Raw genomic sequence first — 25645 nt, 5'->3', positions numbered from 1 at the left:
AAGCTTTAGTTATCTCCAAGGAGCAGGGCTGGGGGAGAAAGACACGGACCCAAGAACCTCTTTGCCCTCAGAATGGTCATCACTAGTGGGAAGGACATAATGCAAGAGCGCTATGGCGGGTTGGAAGACAAGAGCTAAAAGCCAGAAACAGGCAGGGTATATCAGAAATTCCAGAAGGAGGGAGCTAGAGGCCCCTGGCAGAATCCAGAATTTATGTTTATGGAGTTTATGGAAAAGGGGGCTTGGTGGCCGAGCCCTCAAGTCTGAATGAGTGGAAACCAACAATTCTGAACATTAGAAAAGATGTGATCGCTTCATCCTCCTCAGTGAAGAGGAAAGGGCCATCCCCAGAGGACACATACCCCGGAGCGAGGAAACAGAGCCCACCACGGTTAGATGCAACCACGTGGATGGATGGCAAAGTGTCGTGCAGGGCCAAAGAAGTCCGATGCCAAAGAGTACACACTGTGCATTTCCATAAAGTTCTAGAACACAGAGAACTAATCTATGGGGATAGCAATCAGACTCTAGGCTGTCTATAGGGTAGTGGTGTGCAGCGGCCTGTCCTGTCTCACTGGCACCAGTTGCTACCATTCTTTCCAAATCAGCCTGTCTCTCTCTCTCTCTCCCCCTCCCTCCCTGTCTCTCTCTTTTTCATCTCTCTGACAATCCATCTCTCATGTCAAAACCCATTATTAGGGGCGCCTGGGTGGCTCAGTGGGTTGAAGCCTCTGCCTTCAGTTCAGGTCATGATCCCGGGGTCCTGGGATCGAGCCCCGCATCAGGCTCTCTGCTAAGCGGGGAGCCTGCCCCCCCCCCCCAACTCCTTCCTGCCTCTCTGCCTACTTGTGATCTCTGTCTGTGTCAAATGAATAAATAAAATCTTAAGAAAAAGAAAAAACATTGTTAAACATTTACTAGCACACCACCGCTGACAGGAGCGAGGGTAATTTACTGAAAAGGGTACAGAGGACACTTTCTGGGATGATGGATGGGCTCTGTATCTTGTTTGGTACATGGATGTGCTTACATGGGCATATACAGTTGTCAAACCTCAAGGAATGGAATAGCCAAGAACTGTGGGTTTATTAATGATTTCTTTAATATTTTATTTATTTATTTGACAGAAATCACAAGTAGGCAGAGAGGCAGACAGAGAGAGGGGGGAAGCAGGCTCCCTGCTGAGCAGAGAGCCCGATGCGGGGTTCAATCCTACCACCCTGAGATCATGACCTGAGCGGAAGGCAGAGGCTTCAACCCACTGAGCCACCCAGGCGCCCCCTGTGGGTTTATTATATGGATGTTACAGCTCCATGAAAAGACTATATGTATGTGGAGCCTAAAATAAAATAGTGATGGAGAGATCACTTTACGGAACAGAGGGAAGGTAGAAAAACACCCAGTGCTGGGGAAGGTCGCGGCATTATTTGAAGGCAGATAAGCCTTCTCCCTAACTTTCTGGGAGTGGGTGGGAGCAGTGGGAGGAAAAACCAAAAAGGCTCATCTTCTAGAGATGGAGAAGTAGGCATGCATACCAGTTTAATCGGGGAGAACCATAGTTACATGGCACTTTGGATCACTGTTACATTTTGCAATTATGCATATATTTTTCATGTATCTACTTTTTAAGCATTGTATTTCTGGTGCCCAGCACAGTCTGTTACATAAAGAGTTAAGCAACCCAACTTTCAAAAAAGAATGACTGAAGGGCACCTGGGAGGCTCAGTGGGTTAAGCCTCTGTCCTCGGCTCAGGTCATGATCTCAGGGTCCTGGGATCGAGCCCCACCTTGGGTTCTCTGCTCAGCAGGGAGCCTGCTTCCCCCTCTCTCTGCCTGCCTCTCTGCCTACTTGTGATCTCTGTCTGTCAAATAAATAAATAAAATCTTTAAAAAAACAGATATGACTCCATTATCTGAGGTCCCCGGAGGAGTCCCGTCGACCCAGGCAGAGAGGAGCCCGGTGGTAGCCGGGGCTGGGGCAGGGGCTGGGGAGTCCGTGCTTGGCGGGGACAGAGCCTCCGTTTGGGGAGATGGAAGCTCCGGAGACGGACGGTGGGGTGGTCGCAGGACGAGTGAGCTTCATGCCACCGAGCTGTGCACTCAGAACGTTAAGTGGTAAATTTTATGCCATATATATTTCAGACGACTTAAAAACAAAGTTTGGAAATGAGCTTTCTTTCCGGGGACTGTGTCCATAAACGACAAAAAGACTGCAATGGACTCTGAGTGGTCTCCCACAAATTTGGGGGATTTTAGTGGCTCATGCAGCCCCAGTCGGCACCCACGGGGCTCACTGGGTCTGGCCTCGAACCCGCGCACCTGCCCACTCTCATCAGCTCCGCCAGCTCCGCCTCCTTTGCGCCTCCGCCCCGAGCTTCAGGCGCATGCGCAAACCAGCTGAAGGAAGCGAGCAAGGGTGCACGCTCCTGGAGGCGTCTCGGTAGGTCTCCGCCCCTTTCCCCCGCCCGACCACAGGAAGGCGGCCTCCGGCTGGTGCGCACGCGCCGCGGTCAGGGGCGGGGCCTCGCGGCTCCCGGCTCTGGCTCTCGCGAGAGGCCGGCGCGCAATTTCGTCGCTCCCCCTCCCTGCCGTCGGCTTCCCGGGCTCTGGCTGCAGCGTCAGCCTCGGAAGGGCCTCCTCGGCGGCGGCGGCGGCGGCTTCTCGGCCTCAGCCCCGGTGCCCGTCGGCGCCCCTCGGTCCGGGTCCGCAGCGACGCCCTCACTCGCCGCCCCGGCGCCCGCCTAGGCCGCGGCCGCAGCCCCGGGCTCGCGTTGGCGCCGCCCGCTCCCGGCCCGCCCCCTATGGGCCCCGGTTAGAGGTGCCGCCGCCGCCGGCCCGCGGAGCCCCGATGCTGGCCCGGAGGAAGCCGGTGCTGCCGGCGCTCACTATCAACCCCGCCATCGCCGAGGGCCCGTCCCCCACCAGCGAGGGCGCCTCCGAGTGAGTAGGCCGGGCTTGGCCGGGGTGAGGAAGGGGCGGGGGTCCCTGAGCAGTGAGGTGGGTAGGAGGGGGGACCTGAGCGGAGAGGGTGGGGTGCGGGCCCTGAGTAGTGAGGTCGGGCCGCGGGGCCCTCGGCGAAGAGGATGGGGGGCCGCGCTCTCGGTAGTGAGGTGGAGGGGACGGGGGCCCTGGTTAGTAAGGCTGGGGCAGGGGGTCCCTGAGTGGAGAGGACGGGGTGCGGGACCCCGAGGATTGAGTCAGGAGAGGGGGTCCCTGTCGTGTGTTCTGGGGAGAGGGTCTCTGGGAGAAGAGGACGGGGTGGGAGGTCTGGAGGAGGGAGATGGAGTTGAGGGGGCGGGGAGGAGTCTGAGGGGAGAATGAAGCCAGGGGGAGGTCCCTGAGGAAGAAGATGGGGTATGGGGCCCCGGTAGTGAAATTGGGGGGGCTTGCACACCAGAGAGTGCGGGGAAGGGTCCCTGGAGGAGAAGGGCTGTAGAGGGCTAGGATGAGCCAGGACCCCCTAGGGGAGAAGACTAGTGGAGGGTCTCTAAGGGCACAGGGGCAGGGGGGCCCTTGAGCAGTGAGGTCAACTGCGGGATCCTGGCAGGGAGGAGGACAAGGATGGAGCCGCAGGCACGGCAGCAGAGAGCAGCGCTTTGGGGGCAGGGACAGAAAGGAGCATCTGGGACAGTGGGGTCTGGAGACGGGGAGTCCTACTGTGGGAGGGGCACACACTTGCGAGGTCAAGCGAGGGTGATCCCTTGGCCATAGATGTCCCTGGGATCTCCCCACTCCTGTCCCCCACAGTAAAGAGGAGCAGGACGGTGGCAGAGGCCCCTGGCTGGGGTCTGTTTGCTGTGGGTGTGGCGTGACCCCCTGAGAACCAGGTGTGATGGGGGAGCAGCATGGGTGGCCCCAGTCAGGGGACCCGGCCCCTGTGCCCCAGGCAAGAGGGTCTGAGGCCTGTGTGTGCGGCTTGACCTCTTCCTCTGTCTCTGAGCAGGCAGCTCGACATGGGGACCGGGTCCTTATTTTCAAAAGCCCGCTGCTTACTCTTCCCGCAGGAGAGCGCCTTCTCCATTCTCTCTCCTCGCTTCTGATTTCCACCCCTTCCAGAACTGCCCCCTGCAGAGGAAGCCAGCCGTTGGGATTCCAGGGTTTCCTTGTAGCCACAGCTGGGTTGCTAGTCCATGTAAAGTGGATGGATCAGCTGACGACCAGGACGCATGTTCAGATCGCAGGGCCCGGCGAAGACGACTTTGCAGCGTCTGGCCTCAAAAGCCACCTCTTCAGCCCTTTAGGGAAAAAGCGTGTCGTGTGCATTCATTCCTTTGCCTTCCCTCCTCTGTCCCTTCCTCGTCCAGGTCTCTGTTACCCAGGCTTTCAGGGAGCGCCTAGTAGGCCCTCGGTCCCGGCTCAGCACCGTGGGTGATGAGCACAGCTTGGCAGTGAGGATGGACACGGGTTTGGTTCCAGGCATTGCCAGTTCCCTGCATTGCGACCCACAGGCAGGTTACTGAACCTCTCTGAGCCTGTTCCCTCCTACGTGGGCTGGGACTACAAGATACCCACCTCCCAGGAAAATCTTGAGCGTGAAACAAGGTGGTGTTCGTAAGTCCTGGTGTGTGTTCAGGAAGTAGCACCTAGTCCCCTGCCTTCTAGCAGCTTCTCACCGTAGCAGCTCCGGTGACTCCCCTCACCTCGTTCCCAGCCTGTGCCCCTTTGCTCAGCCTCCAAGTTCTAGCCTAGTTACGGTCCAGTCTGAGGTTTGGAAGTTTCCTGAGAGAGCCCCAGTCCCCCCCTTCATTCCCTGCTTGAATCCCCCCCCCCCGCCAGGTCTCCCCCAGGTTGGGGGTCAGCCTCTTAAAAACCCTCAGAAATGGGTGGCCGGGCAACACCTAGGGACCTTTAGAGACTCTCTGAGCTGCCCACCATCTCTGGTCCAGTCAGCCCCGGGCCACCACCGGGATTCGACATGTGCCAGGTCCAAATTCAGGGGAGCTGGATGTGTAATATGCCTGCCAGATTCCAGAGGCCTTACATGAAGAAAAAGGAAAATAAGTTTTCATTAATTTGTTTATACTGATTACATGTTGAAATTTGTATTTTTTTTAAGATTTTATTTATTTATTTGACAGATAGAGATCACAAGTAGGCAGAGAGGCAGGCAGAGAGAGAGGGGGAAGCAGGCTCCCCGCCGAGCGGAGAGCCCGATGTGGGGCTTGATCCCAGGACCCTGGGATCATGACCTGAGCCGAAGCAGACGCTTTAAGCCACTGAGCCACCCAGGCGCCCCGAAATTTGTATTTTTGATGGGTTAAATTGAATATGATAAAACTAATTTCACCTGATAGATATTTTTTAACGTAGCCAGAAAAATTTTAATTGTACACGTGTAAAAAAAAAAATTGCCCGCATGACCTTTGGGACAGCACTGGGTTAGCCCTTTGGTACATTGAGCTAATGTCTGCCCACCTGTTACAGGGAGCTGCTGTTGACTCCAGGATTTGGGTCAAAGTCAAGGCATTCGTGAGAATAGCTTCCGGTCAAAATTCCTTGGGAAATTCCTCATATCACCTAAGAAAGGGGTGTATATGGTGGGGTATTGGGTTTTTTTCTTTCCTTTTTTTTCTTTTTTTAAAGATTTATTTATTTATTTGAGAGAGCGCAGGGGAGGGAGAGAACCCCAAGCCGACGCCACCCTGAGCAGGGAGCCCGATGTGGGGCTTGATCCCACGACCTGAGATCATGACCTGAGCCGAAATCAAGAACCAGACACTTAACCAACTGCATCACCCAGGCGCCCCTGGTTGTTTTTTAAGGACCGGCTGCAGGAACGTTTGCGCACATAAATGCTTCGTGTTTAGAGTAACGACCTAAAGCCTGCTGGCTGGGCGGCCGCGCCCTGGGAATGTCTGCACTCTCTGCCCCTCTTCGTTTCCGCACAAGTGCTCCTGTGTCATTCGTGTACTTTAAAGGCAGGAATCTTGCAGCTTCTGTCTTCTGCCCCGCGGCTCTTGTTCCTGGCCCTGACCCCGCTCAGAACGAGTTTCCTCCTCTGTGTCCGCCTGAGCCTTCCCTCGCCTGACCCGAGGCTCGCCCCCCGCCCATCCCCTCCCTGTTCCTGCGTCTCCTTCCCATGCGGTCTGGAGTCCTCGTGTCAGGAACGGGAGCTCCTGGGTCTGAGACCAGCACCAGTGAGCCAGAGCCGGTCCCGAAGGAGGGGCTGGTGTCTGATCCATCCCGGTGTCCTTGCGGCCGCGCACCTGGGGCCTGGCACTCGGAGGCCTCCCCCTGAGCCCGGCCGGGCGCAGTCCTCTTTCCGCAGCCTGCACTGTCTTCACTGGCCCTTGCCCTTTGGGTCTTTGCAGAGCAAACTTGGTGGACCTCCAGAAGAAGCTGGCAGAGCTAGAACTGGATGAGCAGCAGAAGAAGCGACTGGAAGCCTTCCTCACCCAGAAGGCCAAGGTCGGGGAGCTCAAGGACGATGACTTTGAACGGATCTCGGAGCTGGGAGCTGGGAACGGCGGGGTGGTCACCAAGGTCCAGCACAGACCGTCCGGACTCATCATGGCGAGAAAGGTGAGGGGCGGTCGGTGAGGGCGGGCCCTCCATCCCTGAGCCCTGCGGTGGTGTGTAGTGGGGCAGCCCCTGCCCACCCCCCTGAAATAAGGGGTAGGTTTGAAAGGTGCAGGCCTCTGCTTTTTTTTTTCTTTTTTTTTTTGAAGATTTCTGTTTATTTATTTGACAGAGGTCACAAGTAAGGCAGAGAGGCAGGGAGAGAGAGAGGAGGAAGCAGGCTCCCCGCCGAGCAGAGAGCCCGATGTGGGGCTCAATCCCAGGACCCTGGGATCATGACCTGATCCGAAGGCCGAGGCTTTAACCCATTGAGCCACCCAGGCGCCCCAGGCCTCTGCTTTCCGATGGGCCCCTGGGCTTGGCACTCTCAGCCCGTCTCCGTCCTCAGGGAGAGCCGGCCTCTGGTTAGGACATGGCAGTGCCCCTCTGCCTTGAACATCTCTTCCCTTCTGTCCCTGACTTCTGCCTTCCAGAACTTACACTCCCGTGCTCAGAAACGTCCGGATGGTTCTAGACTGGCGCCCTCACCCGGGCTCCCAGCTGAGCGGTCCCTGCCAGCTGGATGGGTGGAGAATAGGAGGATGTGACCCTTTGGGGATAGTGGCTCACATAAGCAGGGGACTTTGTGTGACAAATTATTCTGCTCCTACAGGCATGTTCTCTCAGGCAGGGAAAATCAGCTCTTCTGGAGTCCCCTCCCCCATAGGTCCTACTTCGCATGCTCAGAAACCCAGGCACCCCATGCCTGCGTGGTGCCCACTGTCCTGCCTTTCCCGGGAGCGCTAGGCTGGCTGGCTGGCCCCTGGCCTGTTCCTCCTGTCCCTGGAGCACCCCCGCCCTCCGAGACCTGGCTCTACCCCCTCCACACAGGCAGCCTTTGCTCAACTGGAGACCCCAGAAATCTCGGGTCTGCTGTCACCCCATGAGCAGGGATAGAAAGGCAGATGTGAGATTCCACGGCTGGTGTGGGGGGGGGGACCCTGCGAACAGCGTGCTGGCCCAGGTCAGCATTGGGGACCTCGGAGAGCCCCCAGGCCAGCTGAGTGGTCGCCGGGGGCACCAACGGGTGCCGCGTATGGATTCTGGGCTTTGTGAGGACTTAAGGTCATCAGATCTCCAGAAACAGCCTGGGTGGGGCTTCTTCCCAGGTAGGACCCTTTGTTGCCAGCATCCCTGTGGCCCCTTGGATCGGCAGAGGATGTTCCTAACCAATGTGACCAGCCGGGAGAGAGCAGAGCTGTTCTGTAAGCCCCGAGTGAACTGGTCTTGAGGTTTACAGTCACGTGATAGAAAGTGTGTTCTTGACTCGGGCGTTGCGTTCTGACTCCTGCATCCTTCCGCGAGCCCGGGGGGCCGAGACCTCTGCGTCGCTCAGGCCCCGGGAGCCGTAGGGTAAATGAGGGTGTGTGTTGGGCACGTGCCCTCCTTGGCTCCCCAGAACTCGGGCAGAGGAGCCTGTTAGGGCGTCACGTTTGTGTGGGCCCCGAGCGCTTGCTTGCCTCTGATGGCGTTCTGTGGCCCTTGCGAGGCCACGTCGTGGTCCTGGCTGCCATCCTTTGAGTGGCTGCTGCGCAGCAGAGCTGGTGTCCTGTTCTGGTCTCAGGGGAGCAAAAGCTCCATTTTACACTCAAGGAAACGGGCCAAGGTGGGTCGGCATCTGAGTTGGGTGTGAGCCCTCTCGGGTCTGCCCTTTCCCGTTGGGCCTGACCTGGAGGAACTGTCAGCGTCTTGCCTCGAGAATGTCTTCCCTTCTCTTTCTTGTGTGCACCCCCATTCCACAGTAGAAGTCGCCGACACTCCTGGACGGGCTTGGTGTTGGGCTTGAATGGCTAGCACCGTCCCTGGGTCACCAGCTCCCGAGTGCACATGACCCCAGGTGGTGGCGTGGAGAGCGCGTGGGTTTGGGTGATCCGGGAGCCCTGCCCTGACGCACGCTTGACGGCTCGGCAGCCGCGTGCCCCTGGAAGCAGGGTCGAGCCTCTAGAACCTGCATGGGGGCAGTTCTCCCCGTCCCCGGGGAGCTGTGGAAATGTGTGCTCAGAAGTGTGCCCCTTCCCGTGCCCGCTCTTTGTCCATATGCGCTCCGTGTGGCTCCTTGGGGACCTGGAAGGCCCGCCCCGCAGGCCCGGGTGGAAGCGGCCCACGGGCCCCTGTGTCCTCCCCGCACTTTCCCAGAAGCATCTAGACTTCCGGTGGCCGTCCTTCACATGCCGGGCCCCAGCTCCAGGCTCCTGTGACCTCCGGGTTTCCATCCGGTGCCGCCCACCTGTGCCCCCCTCCTCCCCGTCCTCTGGCAAAGCCTGGAGTTCTTGCTCCCCGCTCGGTCGCTCACCTGTGGCTGCGGCGTCCATGGCGGCCCCTGGTCAGCCGTGTGCACGGAGCCCCCGGGACGCGGCTGGGGTGTGCTGTCGTGCAGAGAACCACGGCACCAGGTTTCAGAGGCTCAGTATGGGACCATTGCATGAATATTTTTTACATGGATTGCATGTTGAAACAGTCTTTTTTTTTTATTTGACAGAGATCACAAGCAGGCAGAGAGGCAGGCAGAGAGAGAAAGGGAAACAGTCTCCTCACTGAGCTGAGAGCCCGATGTGGGGCTTGATCCCTGGACCCTGGGATCATGACCTGAACTGAAGGCAGAGGCTTTAACCCACTGAGCCACCCAGGCGCCCCTGAAACAGTCATTTTTTGATATGCTGCATTGAGTTAAAATACGTGAAAAGAGTCATTTCTGTTTCTTTGCACTCTTGTAACGCCACGGTAGGCGGAGGGTTTACAACTAAACACGAGGCCCGGTTTATTTCTGTGGCTAATGTTGGCCTCTGTCACCCTGTGGGGCTCATCCTTCGGCCTCAAGAAATCTTTCTGGGATTTTGAGAGCAGACGTCCTGCCTTCCGCGTAGACGGCAACTTTTCATACCAGCATCTCGTGTGTGCCTGTTGGCATCACGTCACAGGTGCGGTCCCCCCAGAGGAGAGAGCGTCCCCAAGTCCTACTGGGGGTAGCCCTGGGGGGGGGGCACAGGGCCTGGAACCCATGGCCAGAGCTTGCCTTCCCAGGTGGAGGTATGAAGCTTTGCCAGGGAGTGGCGAGAAGTGCCACAAAGACCTTCTGCTGTTCTCAAGGTGGCCGGAGTCATCGGGGAGCAGGTGTTGCTCCCCACACATACTGTGTGCCTCCCTGAGCTTGGCGCACACCCCTTCCTGCCTTGGTGGCCTCAGTCAGCATTTTGCCCTCCCCCCCACTGGCCACCACATCCGTCCGGCCAACTCCCACTTGTCCTTCCAGGCGCGTGTCCCCTCCGAGCAAGTCTTTGTCGCTCCCTCTCCCTATCACAGGGCTCCGATGAAATGTGGGACCTCTGGCGATAGGTTCAGACGCCCCTGACAGGCAGGTGGAAATAACGTTCTGTTGTCCTATTGCAATGGTCGGAGCAGCTGGGATTCTAAGCGGCCCGGACGTGGAGCCCCGGCTTCGACGCTTTCCTGTTGGGCGTTGCTTTCAGCTTTGTCAGCCGTGACTGCATCTCTCCAGACGGTCCTCGGGTTTCTTCCCGTGTGAACGTCGGGATGCCGTGGGGGAGCCCCCGTTCCGCTGACTTGAACTCGGTGGAAGGGGAGCCAGGAGCCTCCTCCAGGTGGTTCCCTGCCTGAGCGTCGTGGGCTCGGGGCCCATCCCCGGGGCAGCACGGAGGGCGCCTCGCTCCTGTCCTGGCGGAGTGGCGTGCCCGTGCGTGGTGTGGGTCACGTGTGTCTCTTCACCTGGCGAGGAACACTAGGGTGGCTGCCGCACTCTGGCAGCTGTGAGTCTTGCTGTGCGAACACAGCCGAATGAGTGTGTGTGTGGACCTGTGTTTTTTTGTTCTCTAGGTAAGTGCCTTGGCGTGGATTGCACAGTGTCGAAAGCTGCCGTGAGCACATTGAGGGTCGGGGGCCAAAGCCACCTCCTCCTGGGCCCCCTCGAAGCCCCTTCACTTCCCCCCGCAGCTGATCCACCTAGAGATCAAGCCGGCCATCCGGAACCAGATCATCCGCGAGCTGCAGGTGCTACACGAGTGTAACTCTCCGTACATCGTGGGCTTCTACGGGGCCTTCTACAGCGACGGCGAGATCAGCATCTGCATGGAGCACATGGTGAGTGTGCCCGCTGCTGCTGGGTCCCCTGGGGACGCTCCGTGCCTCGCGGCCGTGTCCTAGGTCCCCAGTTCTGTACGCACAAGACGCCCTGCTTGCAGCCTGGCCTCTGCCCGCACACCTGGTGGAAGCCGTTCCCCACTGGCACGCGGGCAGCTGGCGTCCCTTTCCCCACGGTCCGTGTCCCAGTCGCGGCCAGAGCCTGTCGGGTAGTTCATCGAACGCCGTCGGGGTGGCGGGCCCAGGTTGTTTCCCACCTGTCGGGAGCAGCAGCGCAAGGAATGTCCTTGGGCCAGAGGTGGGATGAGGTCCCGGAGGCGAAGTCGCTGGGCCCAGGGGCCCCGGAGCAGAGGGCAGCGATCTGTGCGCTCTGCTCAGGGTGAGACCTGGCTTTGCCACCCAGCTCGGGTCTGTGGAATCAGGAGCTCCGGGGTGGAACCCGGGAACCGATCTTGTTTCAAACCACCCTGTTGGTTCTGATGAGCCCCCTTGTTCAGAAACGCCGGTCTTGAACCTCAGAAAGGGGTGGGATCGGGGATGAGGAAAGCAGAAGTGGTGAGAGCTGAGGGCCCTGGGAGGAAGTGCTGCCGGCCCCGGCAGAGCCGGATTCGTCAGGTACGGGGCTGCGTGCTGCCGGGCGTCTGGGCTCGGGCCCTTTGGGGCCCTTGCAAAACCAGGATGCGGTGACCTCGGGCCCGGGGGCTTCGGTTACGCCTTGCAGGCACAGCGCCCTCTTCCCTGATGGTTTTGTAACGGAGGCAGGAAGTGAGTTTGAGCAAGCAGCCGGAGGAGAGCGTAGTGAGCAGCGGCGTGGTGGGACCCTGCCCTGGAGAAGGTGCTTCCCGCCCTCCCGCTCTGCGCCTACCTGGCCCCAGGCTCCTGGCCCGGCAGCGCCCCAACGCAGAGGGAGCGGGAGGTCAACCCCGCCGCCCGTCTGGCGGTCGCTGCAGACAGGCACCTGGCGCGAGAAAGGACGGGGCGTCCCTTTGTGGTCCAAGCGGCGCCCTTTGCCTTCTCTTCCTGTTTTCCCCGAACGCAGTGGGAATTCAGAGGTGCCTCTTGCCCTCATAGAGGAGGGGGAGCGATTCAGCCTGGCCTGCCTTCTGCTTCTGTTGTCGGTGAACCTAAGCAGAGGTTTCCCGCATGAGGCGTCTGCCCCCAGCAGCACGAGGAAGAGCTGCTGGGGTGCGGGGCGGGGGGAGGTGCTGGCGGTCCCAGGTGTGTGTCGTGCCCACCCACTGCATATTCCTGGTTGGGTTTTCTTGGTGAGCTTTCCTGCGGGGCGGCGGAGGAGGGCAGCGGCTCCCTCCGGCATTGCCGTCGGGTGAGGTGTGCACCAGCGCCGAGCGCTGCCACCCTGCCCGCAGGTTAGCCAGGAGCCTTTGGGAGGGGGCGCTGCGGGCAAGGAAGGGGTAAGAACAAACGGATCATAAGATACCGGAAGGGGGAGGCTGTCCCACCGGCCTTCGTGCTGTTTCCACCTCCACGTGGCCGTGCATAGAACCGCCCCGTGTGCCCAGGGCCTCTCTGAGTGTGCGGGGTGTTCCTGCCACACTCACTCGTGTGCCACATGGCGGGACAGCTCAGGGTCAGCTTATACTCCACTGCCCACCTCCCAAAGGCGTGACTTGGGACCAGGTTCCGCCCACTGCACCCGTCGGGGTGGCAGTGCCTGCCCCGGGGGTGGGGGTGGGGGAGTCCAGTCTTCCCGCGGAGTCTGGAGCAGGGAGCACAGGGTGAGACGCAGTCTCTGCAGGTTTGGGTGTGAATCGGCTCCTGTTCCCGACGAGTCGATTCCAGCCCCGGCTTGCGAGCAGAGACCCCGAGGAGGGGGTGAGCAGCCCAGTCTCAGCACAGAAGGGGGAACTCTCCAGGCCGCACCTGCTGGCTTCTGGGGCTGTCACTGACAACTCAGGGCATGGACCCTGCAGACCGTGGGTATCTGGGGGGCAGCTTACTGTCTGTTCAGAGGCACCTGTTGGTATTTTGGGGCATCTAGTCACATCTGAAGCACAAGCTCTCTTGTTCTGTAATAGTGAAAATCACACATCCGCTGGTCGGGGAGAGGTAAGAAACGGTACCGGGCCGCAGGGAGGGGAGACGGGGCTGACGTGCGAGGGAGGAAATACGCGTCACGGGAGCCCACTTACGTAGAGTTCGTAAACTCTGTGTTGTCCAGCGCATATGGGAGCGTATGCAAATACACAGAAGGATCTGGAAGCCACATTTCAGGGGAGGCGAGTGGAAACTTAGGGAGAGGAGAGGGTCGCTTACCTATAATTGCTTTTGTTTTGAGAGAGAGAGAGAGGGAGAGAGCATGAGCAGGGGAAGGGGCAGCGTTTCCAGCAGGCTCCACACTGAGCCCGACGCGGGGCTTGACCTCACGACCCTGAGATCATGACCGGAGCCGAAACCGGGAGCTGGGCGCTGCACCAGCGGAGCCACCCGGCCGTCCCTACGGTTGAGCTTTTTTCTTTTTTTTTTTTTTTAAGATTTTATTTATTTATTTGACAGAGATCACAAGTAGGCAGAGAGGCAGGCAGAGAGAGAGAGAGAGAGAGGGAAGCAGGTTCCCTGCTGAGCAGAGAGCCCGATGCGGGACTCGATCCCAGGACCCTGAGATCATGACCTGAGCCCAAGGCAGCGGCTTAATCCACTGAGCCACCCAGGCGCCCCTGAGCTTTTTTCTAAGACGGTATTCGAGCGGCGCTTGCTTAGTAAGAGTGCCGTTCCCGGAACACTTAGAATACACACAAAACGAAAGCGCATGACGCTGCACAGGGTGTGACATTTGGGGTCAGAGGGACCCAGTTGTGCTGTCTCCTGCACCACTTCCTGTCAGCGTGACTTGAGCAACTTACAGTCTTCTCAGCGTGGACCGGGGTCTCATCCAGAAGCGATCCTGCCCCGGCAGACGCTGGGCCGCGTCTGCAGGCGTCTGTGGTGGACACGGGGATGGGGCGAGGCAGCGGCAGCCAGAGAGGGGACGGAATTGTCCATTCCCCGAACCGTCAGAGCCGCTGATGGGGTCCCCGCGCGGGGTCTGGCCTGCCGTGGCCTTTCTGGGGTGCCTCCCCGGACGTCCTCATATAGAAACCTGCCGTGGCTCCGTGAAAAGTCCAGAGCGAAAGGAGCTGTGTTGCAAAGCAGGGTCCTGGTTTAGAAAGAATTTTTCGGTAAGCTTCTACGGTCGGGAGGTAGAGGGGAGAACTGACCCTCGAAGGCCTTCCTGCTGGTCCTGCAGCGGACCCAGGAAGGCTGGGCCGTGGGTTTCTCCCGGGCCAAGCCTTTCCCTGTGCACACCCCGCCCCCTCCAGCAGGAGCTAGGCCAGAGTCACTTGCTGGTTGTGGAAGCTTCACAGCGTGCTGGGTGTTCTAGAGCTCCCACCCCCGGCCTTTCTAACTGAGGAAGGCTGGAGTAGAAGTGCTGGAGACGGCAGGTCCCTGGCCCTCCCCGCCGTGTCCCACCTGGCGTCCCGGGGGGCCCAGCGGGGACCCTGGCCTGGGCTTGGTCTCCTGGTTTGCTGTCAGGCAGCCTGTGGATTTAAGGCCAGGCCTGGGGTGGGGAGCTGAGTGGGACCTGTGCAGGGAGCACAGCACCGGACCTAATGGCCAGAGGCAGGGGAGCGACTCCATCCCCCGGTGCCTCCCCCGGTGCCTCCTGGCCTCGTGTCCCAGCTCTCTGACCCCAGTGCGGTGCGGCTGCCTCGGGCTGGCAGGACTGGAACCCAGGCCCCAGAAGCGGGCGGTGGAGCTCTGGCGCCTTCGTGGTTGCTCTGATTGCCAGCCCGGCTCTCTGCCTCGCCCGCCGCTGCCGTGGCAACCTGGGAAGGCCAGCTGAGTCAGAGGCCTGGGCTCCCGGAAGGCCAGGCCGCTGAAGGAGCGTACTGCCTTGTCCTTCCTTACTGGATGGGCCGTTCCGGAGCCCCAGAGCTGCGAGGGCCTGAAGGAGGCCCCACGCTGGGCCAGCGGGTGGCACTTGGCAGTGGTCTGGCCTCTGCTTCCTGTGGAGGAAGCCAGGCTTCGGCTCGCCGGGAACCGGGGAAATGCTTCGCCTTCCTACCTGCTGCTCCGGTGTCCCTCGCGGGACCATCCTCTGCCCTCAGGCCCTGCCTGGCCACCCACTCAGCACGGCTGGCTTTTTTTTTTTCTGTGCTGACCCTAGGATGGTGGCTCCCTGGACCAGGTGTTGAAAGAAGCCAAGAGAATTCCCGAGGAGATCCTGGGGAAGGTCAGCATTGCGGTAAGTGGCTCCGGCCCCTCTGGCCAGGCAAGCGCTGGGGGCTGTGCGCATGCTCCTGGCCGAGTGCTCTGCCCGGGTTTACTCTCCCCACCCCCTTCACATGGCCAGAGTCAGAGCAGCCACCGGAAGCCCGGGACTACAGCCCACACCCATCTCTCCCATCTGCGGGCCTGGCCAGTGGCATCTTGTGGCCTATAAACGGGAGTGATGCTTCCCTTCCCCATTCAGGTGTCAGGGGTGCCCAGGGCCCGAGTGGCAAAGGCCCCAGCTGCATAGGACCCCACAGTGCCACTGTCCCTTGGTGAAATGGCTGTCCACCTGCAGGGCCTCCATGCAAACTCAGCTCGGAAGCGCTCCCAGATGATCCCCGTCAGGGCAGGGCAGCCCCCCTGCTGGGCCTTGGGCCTGGCCAGTCCCTGCTGAGCGCCTGCCCGGCCAGTGGGCCGTGCATGTGCCCGCTGACCTGGGACAGAATGACAGTCCCTGCTGCTCTTCTCACTTGCCCCCGCCCCTCAACGCGGGCTCCTCCCTGAGCTCGTGGGCCCTTAGGTCTAGCAGACGAGCGGCCCCTTAGGTCTGCCCACGGTGCTGACCCCAGCCTGGGGCTCCCCCACAGGTTCTCCGGGGTTTGGCGTATCTCCGGGAAAAGCACCAGATCATGCACCGAGGTGAGCCAGGCAGGGGTGCCTGGGGGCTGGGCGGGGCCGGCGGGCAGGCCAGGCTCTCCGCTCACCTGCCCTGGCCCTGCCCTTAGATGTGAAACCTTCCAACATCCTCGTCAACTCCCGAGGGGAGATCAAGCTGTGCGATTTTGGGGTGAGCGGACAGCTCATCGATTCCATGGCCAACTCCTTCGTGGGAACGCGGTCCTACATGTCTGTAAGTCCATCGGGCCGTGAGAAGGGCTGGATCCTCCCTGGCCTGTCAGCTGTCCTGTTTTCCAGAAGCTTTTCCAAAGCCTGCGGTTCTCCGCAGTACACTTCGCGTTTCCGCTGGTTTCTCTTCTCCGTCAGATTCTCACTGGGGCTCTCTGCCCACACGCTGGGTTCTCTCTGCAAGTGCCGCCCGGTGCCTCCCGCTGACAGGAAGAGCCCCGTGCAGGAGAGCAGTCAGGCAGCTTCTGGGCCGAGAGTCTACCCCCCCAGATAGCTTAGGAAACATCTGGGTGACCTCAGGAGCAGACTCGGAGAAGCTAGTGTTGGGACTGTCGTGGAGGAGGAGGCATCCCTCTGCCTTTCCTGGGGCGGCCCCCCTTTCCCAAAAGGGCCGGAGGTCGGGCCATTGAGCTGCGTTGTCAGCCCCGGCCAGGAGCGTCGTGGTCCCGCGGCAGGGGCGGGGAGGAGCGGCAGGGGCAGGGAGGAGCGGCAGGGGCAGGGAGGAGCGGGAGGGGCAGGGAGGAGCGGCAGGGGCGGGGAGGAGCGGGAGTCGCTCTCTCTCCACGGCTAGGTCTCTGGAGGGCGGCCCAGGCCCGGATGGGGCTGCAGGAGGAGCGCCACGTGTGCTCCCAGGTCCCAGCGCCCCTTGGGGCGTCTCTCTGCTCTCTCGCCGACAGCCGGAGCGGCTGCAGGGCACGCACTACTCCGTGCAGTCGGACATCTGGAGCATGGGGCTGTCGCTGGTGGAGCTGTCCATCGGAAGGTACCCCATCCCCCCGCCAGACGCCAAGGAGCTGGAGGCCATATTTGGCCGGCCCGTGGTGGACGGGGTAGAAGGAGAGCCTCACAGCATCTCGCCGCGGCCGAGACCCCCTGGACGCCCCATCAGCGGTACGGCCTGCCTCTGGAACTTCGGGCTGGGACAGGCCGCGAGCCGCATGTGGGGAGTGCCTTGCGCGGGGGCCGCAGCTGCCTCTGCTCTGGCCCCTTCAGCACCAGCCGTCCCCCGGGTTGCCTTAACTGTGCTCAGCAGTCCCGGGTGGTCCCGAGGCTTCTGGGGATGGTTCCCCAGGCCATTGCCATTTAAGGCAGCTGCACAAGTTGTGGCCAGCCTGAGGGGGCTGGGGGGGGCAGTTGTTCTGGAAACGATCTCCTCAGCCAGGCTGCTGGTTGGTGGGTTTCCCAGCATTTCATCACACGAGGATGGCCCCGCGAGCCACCTACGTGCCTGCCGCCTGGACTCGGCGGTGAACGTTCTGCTGTGTTGGGGCCGGGCCTTGCAGAACCTGCAAGCGATGGCTCAGAATTTCCTTGGGTGGCTTGTCCGCTTCAGTCCTGACACACAGCGTGGGAGGGCACAAGAGGCCGGGGGGCTTTGGGGGACTCTGTGGGCCGGCAGCAATCCCCTGGGAGGTGGGGGGCTCCCCTGGGCGCGTTCTGGGGGTGGGGAGAGAAAGGGTTACGGTGGCTGCAGCGTAATTAGGAAGCAGCGCTTAGGACTTGGGTTTCCATTTTTGAAATCAACTGACAGGAAGGGAGTCGAGCGAGGCCAAGGGAGTGTGCAGCCGAGTGCGGCTGGGCGTGTTCGCGGCCGGCTTCATGGAGCCCTTAGGCCTCACGCTCCCCAGGCCCCACTTGTGGAAGGTGTACGGTTCGTGGAATTCTGTATCGTCACAAGCTTGTGCCAGCATAACCAGCGTCTAGTTTCAGAACGTTCCATCACCCCCAAAAGAAGCCCCTTACCCACTCGCGTCTCCTCCCCCGGCCCCCACGAGCCCCCTTCCTGTCTGTGGAGGGGCCTGGTCTGGGCGTGTCGCACGCGTGGGCTCACATCCTGTGGGGCCTTCTGTGTCTGGTTCCCTCCCTGCGCATCGTGGGCTCAGGGTCTGTCCCCGGGACGGCATGGGTCAAAACTTTGCTCCTGCTCACAGCCGTGTGTCTCAGTGTAATGGACCGCATTGTTTTTGCGGCTCACGGACACAGGCTGTCCAACAGCAACTTTCACAGTATTTTTGTGCCCAGCTTCTCCTTTTCTAGGGACAGACCCTCACCGCTGGGGTGTCTTGATTTTCTCCAAGGGTAGAAACCCCCTACCACTGCTCCCATCTGTGTCCGCGGGCCCTTGCTCTGTCGCTCCCCACACCGACTCCCAGATGGCATCGCGGGTGTTCAGCTGTGGCCCTGTCCCAGCAGGGAGGAGTGGCGGGCCGTGCCAGGCCACCTTGGCCTGCCAGCACCTCCCCCAGCCCCGGCCCTCATGCCCGTTTCAGGACAGGGGACAGAAGGCAAAAGTCCAGCTGCCAAACCTGGCCCTGGCCAGCTGGGTGGAAGTCAGGGGTCAGCTACCCCCAGCTGGTCGTCCGGTCTGGGCAGCCCTTGGGGCCTGATGCTGCCCTCACCCGCGGCTCCGTGCAAGGTCACGCCGCCAGCCTTGCTGCTGGTCAGCACCGCCCGCACAGCCTGCCTGGGCGCCGCGCGGCAGGGGTTGTGACTTCGGCACAGTCTGGAAGCAGCACCGTGCCAGATGTGTGACTTCTCAAAAAACGCTCCTGTTCATTTTGGCATTTTGCTTTGTTTTGTTTCGTTAACTCACCGGAGGCTCAGAGAGAAGCTGAGTCTGAGTCTGAGTCTGAGTCTCCAGAAAGTGAGCCTAGCAGCAGGGAGCCCACCGGGGCGCCTCCCCTGCTCTGGGCCAGTGTCAGGGGCAGGATACTCGGCCAACGCCTGCCTCACCCCTGTTTTGTCTCGGCCCACGCAGGTCACGGGACAGACAGCCGGCCGGCCATGGCCATCTTCGAGCTGCTGGACTATATTGTGAACGAGGTGCGTACCTGAAGCCCCTCTGGCTTGTCTTCACGTGGGCAGGTGAAGCCTTTGGACTAGGAAGTCGCTACCCAGAGGAAGGGATGCCACACGGAAACTGGACTGTGTTGGGGAGGAGTCGGGACGGGCAGGACCTCCGGATGGCCAGTCGTGGGGGTAGGAGTGCGGCCTTCCTGCTGTGCCGCACGAGTCCCACTTCCCAGGAGGAACTCACGTGCCCGTGTGTGTGCGTGCACGTGTGGGGATGGGGGAGTAGAGACAACCCCATAGTCCTGCTGCGGGACAACCCCCACCCCGGCCCAAGCTGCCCCCCCCATCCCGGGGAGCTTCCACACATCTCGGAGTCCTTGCACGCACAGTCACGAATGACCCCCGTCCCCAGGGAAAGCTCAGGGCAGGAGGCGTGGCGGGCCCGACCCCCCAGATCTTCCTCGCCACTGTGTAAGCAGGTAGTGAGGTTGTTTCCGTCGTAGACGTCGCAGGATGGGAGCAGCCTCCTCGGGCTGCGGCTGGACAGTGACAGAGTGGGACCTGTCCCCAAAGCCCGCCCTCCCCGCCTGGCCGTGTCGCCCCTCCTAGGCCTCCTTTGGGCCGAAGTATGCTTCCGGGGCGTCCTTTGGAGTCAGGGCAGAGAAAGGGGATGGCGTGTGGCACTGGCTTAGCATAGGGTGGCGGGGTGAGTGGCCTGGAGCAGGCTGGTGGTGACAGAACAGGACAGGCCGGCTCTGGTGACACAGCTCGCCCTGCACCTGCAGCCACACCTAGGCCCAGCAATCCCGTCCTCCCAGGAGCCCGCCGCCACCTCCCACCCCTGCCTGGAGGGGGGCCCCTTGGGTTTCACCAGGCAGTCTGCCCGCTGCCTTCCCTGACGGGGGCCTGACCCTGCACCCAGCTGTGCCCACCCCAGCACATACACATGGGGCCAGGCTCCTTGGGCTTCTGGAACCGGCTGCCTCATACCCCACCCCTTCCCCCAATGGTGCAGACCCCCGGCTGGAGATGGGTGGGCCCTGTTCTACTCCCTAGAACCAGCTGTGATCCCCAAACCAGAACTTTCCAAAGAGAACCCCAGATGAGCCTGAGACCAAATTGGCAGGACGGGCCACAAGTCCTGTGGGGAAGCTGCCAGAAGGCAGGGGTCGGTGGGGGGGGGCCTCCGCCTCTGGGAAGGGGAAGGGACTAAGGCCAAGAGAGGTGCCTCTTGAGGGCCCCCCAAAAGTGCTAGACTGTCCTCATGGATTCAGGCCCGGAAGCACCTTCTCCCCAAGATTCTGGAACCTTCTTCAAGCATCCAACTGCCACTTCTCTGCTCTCTCCCACAGCCGCCTCCCAAGCTCCCCAGTGGCATCTTCACCCAGGATTTCCAGGAGTTTGTAAATAAATGGTAAGGTGCCACCACCCCCAGCACGGTCTTGGGGCGGGCCAGGGCAGGATGCGATGCCGCAAGAGGCCCCGCCTGCCTCCCGGGACAGCTCCCACACCCCGGCCCCGGCCCAGGTGCACACTTCCTTCCTGGTCCTGGGCCAGGTCCCCCTTCCTGGATCAGCGGCAGGACTGCCCGTGGGCGGTGGCATCAGGGGGCACCTGGAGCTCACCTGAGAACCCAGATAGGTTCCCTTTCCAAGACTGCTGAGTCGTGGTGTCCATCTGCTGTCCCCAAAGCCCAGAACAAACCAGGATTTCAGGCTCTTTGGAAATGACGCCATTCCCGCCTGCTTTCCGCCAGCAGGCCTCCTGGTTTCCTAATTCCTCAAGCCCTGTAACCCACTAGCTTCCAAACAGGCCTTCCAAGTCGGGTTCTGGCAAGCAGCCAGCTGTTCTCAGTGCGTCAGCATGGGCCTGGGGCGAGCAGGCTCTGGCGTAGGAAGGGGGCCTGGGGCCACCCCCTCACCTTGAGGGCAGTCCTCCAGGTCAGGGCGGGTGGAGTCTGCCGGCCTCATTGCTGCCTGGGGACTGCATCCCACACGGTAGCAAACCCACTCCCGGGGGTGAAGGGACCACTGGCCCTTTGCACGACCACTGGCGAGCACACTGCCACACCAACCAGCGGTGTGTGTAAATGTTTTTCTACACCTTGCGTTTTTTTTGGTTTTTTTTTTTTTTTTTTTTTTTTTTTGGTTCTGAACAGCTACTGTTTGACTTCGGGCTGGTTTGAGCAACTGTTTAGGAGCAGTTCTGCTTTTTTGAAGGAAAAAGTTCCCGTTTTGGCATTCAGATTCCCAGATCAGGGGGGTTTATTTGCTGTTGCTGTTTGGCCTCGGACTGAGCAGTGGCTAGGAGTCCCCACAGTCTTTCCCCTTCCTTCTCGTCCTGGTGTCAGACCCTTGCCCTTTCCTCCCCTGGGGTCCTGCCTTCACCCCTGCTCCTTGTCGTGATCAGCTTCAGCTGGGCCAGGCGCGGGGAAGGGGCTGACCTGTCATGGCTCAGAAGGTGGGGTCCCATGGCCGCTGGCTAACTGCCCTGCGTCGCCTCCCCCCGTTCTCTCTCCCTTTCTCCAGCCTAATAAAGAACCCAGCAGAGCGAGCAGATCTGAAGATGCTCACGGTAAGTGACCCCAGGGGCACGGGCTCGCCCCGGGGAGAGGATAGACCCCAGGCAGCCCTCAAGTGGTTCTGCCGTCCTGCACGGCATGTCCCCACAGAGAGCCCCTGTCTGTGGTCTCCTGGCTCCACTAGTGGGCGGGTCTAGAGCGGCTGTGGCGCTCTTGGCTCCCGGAGGCGTGGTCAGGGGTGTTCCTGGGGCTGGTGGGGCCCCATAGGCTGGGGAGACCCAGGGTTGCCAGCCTCCCTGTCAGTCCCAAGGCTGTCATCTGATGTCCTTGAGAACCAGGGTGGGCGTCGAAACTCCCCTGCCCTGCCACACGGGGCAGTGAGGCCACTGGCGCATTCAGTCCCCTCCACTGCCTGCTCTCATCCCCACGGCCCTGCCACGCCTGCGGCAGCCCGCCCTTCACCCACCTCCACGACACGAGACCTTGTGAGTCCCGGGCGCTGGGCCCCCGTTGTGGCACAGCAGAACGTGAGCCTTTTATTCAGTGTCAGGACGCAACCTTTCCAGGAAGGGAGTCTCAGCCTTCCTGCCTCCTTCACAGAGTCTCCACCTCAGGGCCTTTGCACAGGACAGTCCTGCTCCCCGGGGGACACATCCTGTGGCCCTCTCGGCTGGCTTGTCCCCATCCTGGGGTCTCTGCTTTGGCACCTCCTGTGAGGCGTCCCCAGGCACCTTATCCAGTCTTGCCTCCTCTGTTAGTTTCAGTGACAGCCAATGTCTCCTGGTCATGGGCACCACCGAGGGCACCATGTGGGAAGGGTCTGTGTGCCCCGGTGCCAGCAGAGAATTCCAGTTATACGTGTTATAGGCACGTGTGTCGCCACCAATATGTGTACAGATAAGTGATCTAGACGAGCTCCTCAGTGTTGACTCCGTGGGGCACCCCGGTCTTTCTGCCCCAACTTAAACCACTTCCCGTGGGGCCTGCTGACCCAGACCGTGGGAGTCCTGCCACCCAGCTGGGCGTCTCGTGGAGGCCTGCACCCCTCCCGTGCCCCCCAAGCCCCCATGGCCGCCCCTGCCCTGCACGCCCTTGGGGACAGCCTTGCTCACGCCCCCCAGCCTTCAGGAGGGAGCTGCCAGTGTCCCGACCTGTGCAGTTGCCACCGGCCCCACGTGGCTCTCACAGTTCTGGAAACGGAACAGAATGCTGAGTTCTGTTCAGCCCCGGGAGCCCAATGTCAGGGCCTTGGGAGGCTCTCCTGGCCCGTGGCTGCCGGACCAGACAGAACGTGTTGGGGAGTCACTGTCCGCGCAGACGCTTCTCCCGTTCCAGACCCGGCGTTCTCTCCCCGGGGCGACCGTGGGGGACAGCGGGGGGTGTCTGGGGACCTTGCGGGCTTCACGATGGGGGTGCTCTGGGCGTCGAGGGGCCGGGGACAGTGCCGTCCCCCTCAGAGCGTGACTGGCCCCCCATGGGTGGTGCTGGGCGCTGTCCGGGGCTGACGAGCCCACCTCACCTGCCCCCCCCACCACCCCCCACCCCGCGAGCTGCAGTGGGCGGGCCGGGCCTTCCTGACGTGCCTCTCCTCCCTGCAGAGCCACGCCTTCATCAAGCGCTCCGAGGTGGAAGAAGTGGATTTTGCCGGCTGGTTGTGTAAAACGCTGCGGCTGAAGCAGCCCAGCACACCCACGCGCACGGCCGTGTGACGGGGTGACGGGGTCCTGCGGGTGACCTGCCCGCAGTCCCACCCGCGCCCCGCCCCTCCCGCCCAGGCCGGGCCAGGCCAGCGCCTCCCCTCCCCGGCCCGGCCCGCCTCTGCCTCCGCCGTCCGCGGAGCCGCCCGCACACACCGCGGGGACACTGAGCCTTGCTCCCGCCTGTCCCAGCCGGTGTGGCCTCCGGTCCCCGGGGAAGGGTGACGGGTGACGCTGCTCGCGGGGTCTTCTCAGACCTGCTTCTTAGGGTTAAAACAAAACAGGGAAAGAAAACGCAAACCGTGCCCAGTGTACTCCTTGTTCGTTTGTTGCGGGGGGACGGGGGACGGGGGTGCGGATGAGCCTCTGGCTTAGCCCCAGGCCTGGAGAGCTCCCCGTGAGCCCCCCGCCCACCTGGGGGCCGCGTCATGGGGTAGGGGAGGCACCGGGAACTGGCTTCGCTCTGTTTCCAAGAGATGCAGCGTCAGGGGGACCCTCTAGACCTCGGTGTCTGTCTTTCACCAGAGAAGGAGGTGCCACAGCCCCGCACTCCTGTGTCACTCCCCTCGCCGGTGCCCAGCCTAGACGTGCGCCCCAGCGCCCATTGCTGGTCATGGGGTCCGCTCCCTGCCTCCGTCTTGTCACGCCTCTGACCCACCTGTGACGTGCCCCCAGGAGGGACCTGCTCACCGCCTCCTGTGCTGCAGGGGCCGCCCTCCCGGCTCTCAGTGCAGGTGCTGAGCTGACACTTGGCAGAAAGGAAGCAGCGGGCTTCCAGGCGGGGTGGAGAAGCCCCGCAGACCCACTGAGCCTGCCCGTCCCACGCCTGCAGGCTGTGGCTCTTCGTGTCCCCTCTGCTCGCCCAGGGCGCGTCCCTCAGGCCCTCCAGCAGGTCAGCCACAGCGGCCGGGCAGGGAACCGGTGAGGGTGCGGTGGTCCCGGTTCTCTGTCCGTCGCGTTGTGCACGTGGCCCAGGACCCAGGGCTGAGCCACTGCGGCTGGAAAGCAGGGCCACCTCTGAAGACGGGGAAGCCACCCCCTGGACGCCGTGGCAGGTCACGGGGCCCAGCTGCTCTGCGGGGCATGGCCGGCGGCCAGCCCTGTGTTTCTGGAGGCAGCCCTTCTAGTCTCCTGCCTTCTTTCCTGCGGACACCAAAGAAGAGACACGTTGCGGGCTCCTTGCGCCGGCTTCCCAGGTTTCCACCGCTGCTGGTCCCCAAAGTCTCTCCTGGTTGAGAGGAGAATAAAGAAGATCCTGGAAGTCTGCCGCCGTCCCTCTGTGGGGCCGGGAAGGTGGGTCAGCATCTGGGCGGTGGGGTCCGGCGCGGGCCACCAGGATGGGCCACATCTTGGGGCCTGTCCCGCCCACGCCTAGCCGCAGCCGCTGAGCCTCCAGTGACCGGCTGCCATTTTCAAGGGGTAAGAGACCATGGTGGCTGGGTCCTGAGGGCTCGGGGAGGATTGGGAATCCGTGGGGAGGCCGATTCCAAAGCAGGATGTCTCCAGCTCAGGACCCCAGGAAGGTCTGGGTGCCGCCCCAAGGCTTCCGCTCTGCGCCGCCACAGGGCCGGACTGCAGAGAAGTGGGTCCTCTTCCATGTCTGCCCCAGACCAGGCTCCTGGGAAGCCGGGCTCGCGAGAGCCTCGGGGACCTAGACCAGCGCCTCCGGGGCTTCCTCCCCACTGCCATCTCCCGCACACGCCGGGCTCTCCGATGGCGGGGGCTCCTCGGCGAGGGGGCAGGGCTCCTTGGAAGTCCTGTAGGAGCTGGTGGTTTTGGTGTCTCGTGACCTGGGGGTTGGGGCAGAAGGTGGCCCTTGGGAGAGAGGGAGCGTTTTGTGCGGCCACGCTGAGGTTTCTTGGCTCTTCTTGAAGAATCGCGACACCATCAAATACGGGAGCCGCAAGGGAGCCCCCTGCCTCCACGTTCGGGGGCCCCTGCAGACACACCCGTGACCCGGGGCACCCCCTCTTTCTGCCCTCTGTCCAAACAACGAACAGCAAAGGCGTCAGAGCTCCGCAGTCTTGTGCAGCGAACGGGTTCTCGTCCGTCGGCGCCAGCCTTCCTCCTGCTCCTGCGTCCCCCGAGGGCGGGCTCTGTCCCTTCGGCACCCTTTGTGCCGCAGAGTCCTGAGAAGATCCGGACGGCCCGCTGGGGCCCCTGGCCCTCCCAGGAAAGCCCACCTGCACTGTGTGGGCCCGCGCTCCCTTTCCGCAGGGCACAGGCCTGCTGACCTGGCAAGGTCGTGGCACGCCGTGCCAGCCCCAGCCTGACGCCCCGGCAGCCGCATCTAGGCTGGGGAAAGACCGGGGAACGTAACCTGATGGCAGGTTTATTCGCCCCAGTAGCAGCAAATTACCACTTTTATTTTGTAACCGACACGAGATGAGCAGTGTGGTCTTTTACGTTCTTCTGTGTTTTTTCTTCCACGGAGCCTTTGGAATCTGGCGTGTTTTTTGCCCTCACAGCACCCCTCAGGCCGGCGTGGTCACATCTTGGGGCCCAGGGGCCACGTGTGGCCAGGACTGCACAGCATAGGCCCAGCTCCGCTCCACTCCATGTCCGCTTGGGGTGTCCGCTCGGGCTGTCCGTCCGCTGGGTCTTACCTAGGGACGCAGGGCCATGTCCGGGACATCTGTGGTGGTCACACTGGGGGCTCCTGGCCTGCGGTGGACGGGGGCCAGGGGTGCTACTCAGCCCCCACCGCACCCTGGCTGGCCCCACAGAGAAGGATTCCCCGTGGCCACGGTGGGGTGGGGGGAGCTCTGTACTCACTAGACACCAGAGTAAATCCCCAGGGGTCGGGGCCCAGGTGACCCTGGTGTCTGTGAGTCCCCCCCCTCCCCAACTCGGTGTGTGTGTT

General features: G+C 61.7%; 1 protein-coding gene across 1 annotated transcript; it reads left to right on the top strand.

Annotated features, from left to right (window-relative positions):
- Positions 1 to 2554: 2554 nt before the first annotated feature.
- Positions 2555 to 23082, top strand: MAP2K2 (mitogen-activated protein kinase kinase 2). Its single transcript, XM_032306343.1, has 11 exons — positions 2555 to 2940; positions 6312 to 6522; positions 10507 to 10653; positions 14819 to 14896; positions 15513 to 15564; positions 15651 to 15775; positions 16449 to 16662; positions 18530 to 18594; positions 19917 to 19978; positions 21093 to 21138; positions 22684 to 23082. The coding sequence occupies exons 1-11, from the start codon at positions 2849 to 2851 to the stop codon at positions 22792 to 22794; spliced, it is 1203 nt and encodes a 400-aa protein (XP_032162234.1). The 5' UTR covers positions 2555 to 2848; the 3' UTR covers positions 22795 to 23082.
- Positions 23083 to 25645: the final 2563 nt, after the last annotated feature.

The sequence above is a fragment of the Mustela erminea genome, chromosome 1 (assembly GCF_009829155.1).
Source record: "Mustela erminea isolate mMusErm1 chromosome 1, mMusErm1.Pri, whole genome shotgun sequence".
Classification (NCBI taxonomy): Eukaryota; Metazoa; Chordata; class Mammalia; order Carnivora; family Mustelidae; genus Mustela; species Mustela erminea.
This window is presented reverse-complemented; position numbering and strand designations above follow the sequence as displayed.

Bases quoted from the DNA above. Each gene is read 5' to 3' on its own strand.
- MAP2K2 (XM_032306343.1), top strand. From the start codon at position 2,849: ATGCTGGCCCGGAGGAAGCCGGTGCTGCCGGCGCTCACTATCAACCCC. The intron at 6,523-10,506 runs GTGAGGGGCGGT...TTCCCCCCGCAG, and splicing joins GACTCATCATGGCGAGAAAG to CTGATCCACCTAGAGATCAA. The intron at 14,897-15,512 runs GTAAGTGGCTCC...GCTCCCCCACAG, and splicing joins TGGGGAAGGTCAGCATTGCG to GTTCTCCGGGGTTTGGCGTA.